The sequence below is a fragment of the Hermetia illucens genome, chromosome 2 (genome assembly GCF_905115235.1).
Source record: "Hermetia illucens chromosome 2, iHerIll2.2.curated.20191125, whole genome shotgun sequence".
NCBI lineage: Eukaryota > Metazoa > Arthropoda > Insecta > Diptera > Stratiomyidae > Hermetia > Hermetia illucens.
This window is the reverse complement of record NC_051850.1, coordinates 119,970,215-119,979,510: the sequence shown is the minus strand read 5'-3', so window position 1 is coordinate 119,979,510 and position 9,296 is coordinate 119,970,215. Positions and strand designations below refer to the sequence as shown.

At 43.2% G+C, this 9,296-nt stretch overlaps 1 protein-coding gene across 1 annotated transcript; it reads left to right on the top strand.

Annotated features, from left to right (window-relative positions):
* Positions 1–278: 278 nt before the first annotated feature.
* Positions 279–816, top strand: LOC119649376 (protein PDF). The gene is made up of 2 exons (XM_038051494.1): positions 279–458; positions 524–816. Exons 1-2 carry the CDS (start codon positions 360–362, stop codon positions 689–691), a joined length of 267 nt encoding a protein of 88 aa, XP_037907422.1. The 5' UTR covers positions 279–359; the 3' UTR covers positions 692–816.
* Positions 817–9,296: the final 8,480 nt, after the last annotated feature.

Below are 9,296 nucleotides of genomic sequence, written 5' to 3'. Positions count from 1 at the left end.
AACAAATGCATTTCGCAATATAATACCTCGCGCTATTTGTCAATTCCAGACAATTGTAATGCTGACTGTTGTCAGTTTTTTTTCCTTCCCTTGTTCAGGACATCATGGATGAATGGTTGCGGAGGAGTTCATTACGCAAAACGTATATGAGCGTGTGTAAATACTATGAAACCATTTTGTTTTATTTTGTTAGACCTGAAATTGACATGGATATTTGTTCCGAGTCCATAAGGAAATCTCGAACTGAGAATCGACTATAAAATGGAGGATCTGAAAATCCGAGATGCATTCCACTTCTGCAAGCCTTCAAGGGTAGAACCATTCGCATAAAAACTTATCTAGAAATTGTACAGAATAAAATGGCAAAACTAATTGTACTTAGTGCAGTGGCTCTTCTATGGATTGGATTCATAACTGGTCTGCCGGCTCCTGATGAGGAGAGGTATCTGGACAAGGAGGTAAGACTTACTTTCTCAATGTTTGTGATATATTTTGGTCCTCAACATAGTCAAAATAATTTCAGTACACACGAGAGCTTATCAGTTGGCTAACAGCATTGAATCCATCTGCAACTAATCCGTGCCGGTTTTATCCTAGCGGAAATATTATTGGACCCTTGCCTAAACGCAATTCAGAGCTGATCAATTCATTGCTGAGCCTCCCAAAAACCATGAACGATGCTGGAAAATAAAAGAACTGATCTTGACGGAACTGACTGTGTTGCGATTACGTACAATGTTATTGAGAAAAATGGAAAAACGAATACATATTTAATCAAAATGTTACAATAAATTAAAGCATTTGGTGCGAAAGAAATTGTGGTGTTTCATGTATTGTATTCAACAATGTATATTACCCCCAACATCCCGAAACAACCTCCGCAACTACGAATTCCCAAAAGCTTTGTACATCTTTTCCAGTATTATATGCCATCGCACGACCTGTTAAGTGATAGTGGCGGTCATTTCTTATGAGCCACTCCTATATTCCACGTAAACCATACAAAGAAAATGTCTACGTGGAACAGCCTCGGCCTAGTGTTTTTGTTAAGGTAGTTACATTTGAAAGAAGAGAAGAGTGATTAAGTGTTATTTATGCAACAAAGGGCAATAAGCCCATTGTGAGTAGAAACGGCTCCCGCCCTTACTATTTTGTTGACCCTGTAAAATTAAAGGTCTGACAATTTGTTATCAGCGAACGTTACATTCTACAACTTTCCTTTAGTTTAAATTTAAAATATACACTAAAGTTGCGGGTCAATCAGATGGCCAACCTGAGTTCGCTGTTGGCAACAAATATGATAAACATACACTTGAATATGGAAAGTTCACGACTTGCGCCCATTCAATTCTGCCCGTACCTAATTCAGCTCCACGGATGTGTCCTTAGAAACGTTCTTGTATTATACATCACTTCGCTAACCAGTTCGAGAAGGTGGGTAATGTCCCTCACTCTTCAACCTATCATACGAGAATGTACATCCTTAAAGGGGAACTACATGGAATGCGCCATTTTCCTCAGTCGTAGGTTTGGTTCGGGTGAAGTTGAAGGCTCTCAAATCACCACCAAATCGAATTTCGAATGTGATCGTCACCTGTTACGCCACTGGTTCAACGCAACATCGTTGTCTCTATTAATAATTATACCGTCAAGGGATGTTGCACTGTGCCCTAAAAGAACTATTGTGCCCCTTTACTGGTTATAATATACCTATAAACAATAGTATGTCGTTTAAACCTATAACCGAGAGAAATTTTATTATGTTCCCTACTTCCAAGTGTTTCAACCTGGCATCTGGTATTTAGTATACTCCTGGGTGCTTCAACCTCCTTTGCGCAAGTGCCGGATACTGTCCCAGAACATGTGTAGAGGTTTCATCACTTTCCTTACAGAACGTACTCGTACGAACAGTGTCGGTAGATATCCCTAGCCTCTGCAGGTGATAGTTTAGCCTGCACGAACCTGCGAGTATTCCCACTATGATCCGGAGTCTCTTCTTGATGAGCTTTAAACAATCTTCCGAGCGCCTGGGTTCGTATCCCCCCAGGAGTCCCCTGAACTGCTCTATTCCTGGTAAGTTCGACCAATAAAGTTCCCTCAGCCGCTCCTTTTTATTTTTCAATGTCGTAGTCATATACCCACTTCCCACTCCACAGAATGACTCTGGCCCATATACCGGCATCGCGGCTCTTTTCCTGGCCAACTCATCTGCTGCTTCCTTGCCTTCTAACCCAATGTGGCCTGGAACTCAGAGTATCCAGACCTTTTTGAGCGAGCCGAGCGTATTCAGTCTGTTAAGGCGTTTCCATTCTAGTTTGGAATTTACCTGATAGGACCTAAGTGCCTTACTAGCCGTTGCCTAACGGTTAAAATAACAATGTTCTGCCCCCTATAATTCCTTTCAAAGTTGAAGGAGGCACTATGTCTATGGTGTATACTTACTCATTGGGTCGAAGTTCGTTTTCCTTGGACCAACGGCGACGACGCCTGGTCCCTCTACCGTAAGGGATCTGCAGGTATGTTAGGTAATTAGTTGCTGGTTGAAACCGTATGTCAATGCCAGGCTCTGCTAGTTTGCGTTGTGCTCCAATGTGTTTCAAGCTTCTTATCGAATTGAAACCTCGTTGTCATATTATCTCTTAGTATCAGTAATTCAAGATGCCGCTTTCATCAATTTACCTTCGATTTAGCAGCTCGCGGTGTTACTAATACTCTCTCCTTGCCTGCATCTATATGTGCTGATGGAGAGAAGTCAATCCTAGGACGTCGTTGGGCAAGTTCTCATTACTCCATTGGTACACACGCTGTTAGCTGTGTTCACTTCTGTCTACCCAAATTACCGCCTCATAGGTAATCATTGACTTTACTATTGCAGTAAATATTCAGTGCAGCATTTTCCGGCATGCATTCCCACTTTTGCCCTGCTATGAACCCGCGAATCATCATAGCCCTTATTACTTTCGACAAGTTTTTAACATGTATCTTTCAGAGTAATTTTTGGGTTAGTGTGATCCCAAATATTTGACCTTTGTTACTCGTTTCACCTCTATGCCATGTAATCTAATGGCTCTCAGGTGATCAAGCTTGCGCTTCCTAGTAAATGGTACTATATTAGTCTTGACTGGATTTTCGCGCAGCCCCACCTTTCTGCACCAGTTACTAATGATTCGAAGTCCGGTTTGAATTTTGTCACATAAAGTATCGTCATCGTCAAAAAATGCATCAAATACAAAAAATACAAGAAAAATACAGGATATGATTTTGAAAAATCGTCAAATACCGCAGAAAGCATTAGTGCAGTCCGTAGGTATTCCAGCGATAGTGTAAGCCACTTCTTAAGGGACATTCGTTAACAATGGAACAAAAACCCATCCGAATGCGACTTTCTCAGCAATATTTGGAGCGTTTAAGAACAAATAAAAAAAATTTGTCGCTTCGATTCATGACCATGAATGAGACCTGAATATATCACTATTATCCTGAATCGAAACAAGAGACTAGGGAGTCGTGTCCACTCGAATCTTCAGCACTGAAACCTTAGCGTCAGTGTTTTGGAATGGTCAAGAAATTTTGTTAGTGGATTACCTCCAAACTAGTAAAACAATAAACCAAGAGATTATTACTGTAACCTTTTGCCATGGAAATTAATGTGGAAAGGCCTAGTTTGGAGAAAAAATAATTCTGCATAAGCAAGGCTATGTGAGCGGGTATAACTCACGAAATCATGGCTAAAATCGGGGAACTCGTACTTTAATAGTACGAGTTCTTGCAATATGCACAGTATTCTTCAGATTTAACTTCCTCTGACTTCTGGCTGTTCCGACACGTCAAAAAATTCGAACGAGGATATCGATTTTCATCAAATGAAGAGGCCGTAACGGGGTATTTTGCAGATCTTCCAGAAAGCCACCAAAGATGGGATCCTTAAATTAGGGAATCGTTGAAATAAACGTATAGAAGCCAAGAGAGATTACATAGAAAAATAAACTAATTTTTACAATTATAAATCCGCTTTTCCATTTCCTTTCCAAAAACCTTTTGATATACCTAGTACTGTCCATCCAGAAGGCCAGGGTTTTTCCCATTCCTTTGCGGATTAGGGCACCTCGTATCTCTCTTTCTAATATGGTTGTTTATGACCTTCTCCACCGTCTTAAATACGAATAATGTCAGGAAGATTGGTCTGAAAGATATAGGGTGAAAAGGATCCTTTAACCCACTTTCGGAATAGAGTACTGTTGCCTGCCTCGATGCGTTTCATATATATCCCAAGGCTGTGAGCCCCTTACCACTCTTAGGAGATATCCTGGGATGATTTCTAGGCCTGTGTAGACTAGTTCTCGAAAAAAGCCATCTACTTCGGGTGATTTTAGTGGATTAAAGGTTCCCACTGCCCATCTTAGCTTCCGAGAATGCAATTCACCATTTTCCTCTTCTGTCCGCTGTTCGGGTGTCAGATAGAACGCTTTTATCTTCCGCCGTGGAGTAGGACCCCCGGAAATTAGTTTTAAGCAGCAGGTGTATCCTATCCTCTATTCTCTATACTTGGTAAATGTCCCAACTTCCTTCTTCAGACAGATAGAAAATATTTCCTTGTCTTTAGCTACAGCTTTATATAGTCTGAATGCTTCTATGGTTTGTTCTGTTCATTCACAGAATTCCCTGAAACCCTTTCGTTTTGTTTTTCTGATCGCATTGCTATACGTTGTCAGTGCCCTTCTGTACCTCTGCCAGTTCCTGGTTTGTTTTCCCGGTTGAATAGTGTTCGCACTTCCATTCTTATCCTGTCTGGTTTGCTGTTTCACCAGGGTACGTCCCTTGATAACTTTACTGCCTTATCCGAACAGTTGGCCTCATATGCCTCAATGACGACTCTATTCAGGTCTTCCACCACGATTTCCAGCTCTATTGCGCTCCTGATGTCATCGCACACCGCACGTCTGTAGATGAGCCATGTTGCCACTCAGGTGTCTTGCATAAGAGTCCTAGTCTGCTCTCTTTGGATTCCTTATAATTCTATTTCCATCCGAGTTGCCCTTAATGTCGAATCTGACTATAGTCCTAGGTCCTAAGCCAGTCCGCCGTGCCCTTTGTCGGGCAGTCTACCAGGATAAGACCTGGTCGAAAACGCACGCCGGTGAACACCGGCTCCTTATTCCATCCCTCACACATCTTCATAACGATGAGGTCTTCAATTATTTTCTGCTCCTCACGAGTGAGTATTTACTCCGGAAATATTTTCATCGAATGCTCTTTGCTGCATTAGCGTAGTTAACGACGGGTCTCCTGGCTTCACTTTTGACCGCCTCGAGATTACCCCTCTCTTGGACTCAGGTTTAGGTTTATTGCGGGCTAATTTCCTCTGCTGTCCCCTTTCTTGGCTCTGATGCTGAAAGCTTAGGTTTATCCTGAGCCTTCTTAGGGGCTGTAAGGTTGGCTCCCAGGAGGCTGTATTCCGCATCAGTCTACCCTTCAGTCCACTGCTTCAACCCTGTTTGTATTGTCTCCATTACGTCGAGGCGCCGTTCATTGTTTTTAATAGTTGACCAGCGCTAAGGACCATACAGGGCCACAGGGCGGACGACACTGAGGTAAATTTTGCATTTGATACGTTCATTGATGCGTTGATTGCAAAGACCTCCAATTGGGGGCGCTATGTTTTATTGAGACTTGGTTGCAGAATATGCCGTCTGAGGCATCCATTTCACTTTTCGACAAGTTGCTAAAGATTAGCTTTGTTGTGAGACGCTATCTGTCTATCACGGCTCGTCGGTCGGTAAGCAAAATACCGTTTGTGTCGTTAACATAAAATAAATATACGATATTAGTTAGTGCAGTCTATTATAAATATTGCTCTTGGGTTCGCTTTTTTAGAAATTCGCCAATTGGTCAGACCTTTATCGAAGAGAAACTTATGAGTGAGGTGTTTCTTTTCACGGACGTTCATTTGGAGCTAGATACCCATGTACGTATTTATGAAACGGCGAAAGTGACAATGGATAGGTCACACATTCAGGAAGGGAGACAATTCCATTACTGGTTGCGTCATGCAATGGAACCCACTATTCCAACATGGCCGACGAGTTGGTCGATCCAGAAGCCCTGGAGGGAACTTAAACACATTTAAGAAAATCGTTAAGTATACGTATTTGTCGTGCTATGCCGTACTTAGGGGTAAATGACAACCGTATATGTATATGCATGTGTATGTGGCGATTGCATCAGGACCTCGCAAGGTTTTATAGACATCCGTTGATATCACAGAATTTCCGGTTGGCATAGTTGCGTTTTATATTATGTTAAGAATATTCCCTTAAATTCCCTGTACTCTCCAAATTCACGTCACTACAACTGTTTCCTGCTGGCAGACATGTAGCACTGAAGAAGAGAACAAGTGGTTCCCGAAATATCGGAATATGCGAATAAAATAAATAATACTTGAGAAAAAGCAACACCGTCTAATTATTTCAAATAATTTAATCGCCAGAAACACCACCATATTATACTTATTATTATACGCATTAAAAAACTAATTCCGTGCCGATCATCTCTTGCGGATATTAAGGCATTATCTGAGGGACCACTCCATCACATTGTCGGCAGCACAGGCACCCACCCTACTAGGGTCGGAACTTTTCCTGCGATAGTCTGCTAAGACTCAGCATGCCAGAAGAGTCGTGCCTGGTCATTTATGCAGGTGACGTTGCGGCGCTTGTTTCTAGATACACAGTTGAACAGGCGCAAAGCAGACTTAACATATTGATGCGACGGGTCAACGGATGGATGACTGCTCATGGTTTCAACCTTGCGCTGGAAAAAACGGAAGTAGTCATCTTGATCAGAAAGAAAATCAATCTCGATCCTGCGTCCCATATCGGTCTGCGGCTTGAGTCAGAGCTAAAACCTAATACTCGACTGGAAGGTGAGCTTATTTGAGCAAATCCAAGCAGCAGTGGACAAGGCTCCAGCTGGAGTCTCGGTCTTGAGTCAGCTAATGGCGAATATTGGGGGTCCTATATCCACCAGGAGATGTCTTCTTATGGGAGCAACGCAGTCGGTGCTACACTACGGGGCAAAAGTGTGGGCTGATGCCTTTGACAAAGAGGTGCATCTTAAGCGCATTGCCCAAGCGACGAGGAGCTTCGCGAGTGGCATTTTCCTATCGCACTGTCTCAGAACCGGTCGTGATCATGATCGCGGTAGTCATCCCCGTTGCCCTCCTTGCTAAGGAACGTAAGGCCATCTACAGTCGCAAGAGCGAAGAAAGTCAACGTACACCTACCGAGTGGCAAATTTCCTGGCAAAATGAAGACGACAGTTAATCTGCTGCGAAGCACATTCTTTTCTTGCTGCGCGGATTTATCCTCAAAATAGCTTGGATGGAGCAGTGGATGCTGACAACGAGATCATGGAGGTTGTGGATCTTGTTGATCGAAGCGCGCAGCCCTTGATCTCAATGAGTAATGCTCCTCGTAACGTTTGATGTCAGAAATGTCTTCTGTAGGATTACAGATATGCTAAACACACTGGAAAATGCATTCTATTCATTGAGAGAATATCTACGATCACATTCACGGCAGCATGGTTACCCATCCTAGGGTCGGACCTCTGAAACGCTTCCTACGATAGTCTGTGAAGACTCGGCATGCGAGAAAAATCGAGCCTAGTCGGTTATGCAAATGATGTTGTAGCCCTTGCTGCCAGACGCTGTGTTGAACCTAGGGCGTTCGCAGGGTTTAGCAAATCTGAAAAAATTCTCCAAATGTAAAGGGTATCCAGATTCTTCATTGAAGAAACCCTTACCAAGGGGTCTTCGTCTGAGATTTGAGGAGGCCGGGTATGTGCATATGAAGTGCAGGACCGTTTCTTCCTTCTCCTCACATTGGTTCCATATAGCCGAAAAACCGCTCCGATCTTTTTTATCGTTATTTTACGGAGCAGTGTGTCGTTAGTAGTAGGGTTTTTATGTCTCACTTCTTGAGGGACAACAAAAATAGTGCTCTAGTGGCCCCACGTTTTTTCACAGGGATTTTAGCTTGCTAGCAAGACTTCAAATATCTCCAGTCGGCTGCGTGAATCCTTGCAATTTCACCCTTCAGATTAGACTTGACAGTGAATGACCGGATGCCAAAGGCTGATTCTGGCCATATCATTGTCGTTCCTAACCCTTGGCAAGGCAGTCTGTCAGCCTCCTTATTGCTCTGGCACCCATATCAGGAATGTTTCGTTCAGTCAGCCAAGTTTTAGCATCTATCTCGATACGCCGTTGCTATTTAGTGCTGATAATGCTGCCCGACTGTCGGAACAGATTCAAATGGTGCGACCCCTCCATCTTTGTCGCAGACATTCTTCTGCTGCCAATTAAATTATCTCCGTCTGGAATATAGTCGTCATTTCTCCGAGGGGTCGGGCCAGCTCCATATTCAGATTACCCGAGAACATCCCTGCGCTCGATCCGTCTTCCATGACTGATCCGTCGGTGAAGATTATTAAGTTTGTAATCTGAAAAGACTCATGGTCATTTATCGAGCATTGTTGTCTTTTGATGATTGCGACGGTGTATGTCTTTTCATCGGCGAATCTGAAGACCATATAATCGGCTGACATCAGAGCAACCGGTTGTTTATCCATAAATTTCTAGATGGACACATGACCGAATAATTGGCCGTTTCAACTCCAGTGCCACAGTAATACTTAGGCAAGTGAGCCTCTGAATCTGCGTCAGCAGCTCCCTGCTGTTAGGAAAGTTCAGTCTCGGCCACCAAACAATGCATCCATACACCAAAGAAGGCACCAGCTGTAGATTTCATGCAAAGTTGTATTCAAGCGTATTGCATTTACATACTGTGTTCGCAAACTTAGCGGTAATTATTACGGCTAGATCGTCAGCAAATGTTTGTGCGAGGACTTAGCATAGCAAAGTAATTAACAGCGGTTCGCTTCCATACTGCCCTGCCGCGAATGGGGCATAATTGACGGCATCTTCGATGTCCACATTCTTTTGAATTTTTGCCGTGAGTTCATAAAGTGCTGTCGCTGTGGAATTGCCTTTCTGGTAGGCGTGTTGCCTATGGTGAATTTTCCACTTAGAAATATGTGTATCCCTTATGAACCGATCTAATAGTCTCTCTAGTCCTTTTATTAGGTGTGTAGGTGGGCTGCCCAGTTTCAGGAATAAATAGCACCTTCACATCACGCCAGCGGTTGAGGGCTGTATGCTCTTGTCGGCCCCGAGATGAGATTTTGGATGGTGCCTGGGAAGTGCACTTCAAGCAAATGATTTACCGTCTCCTCAT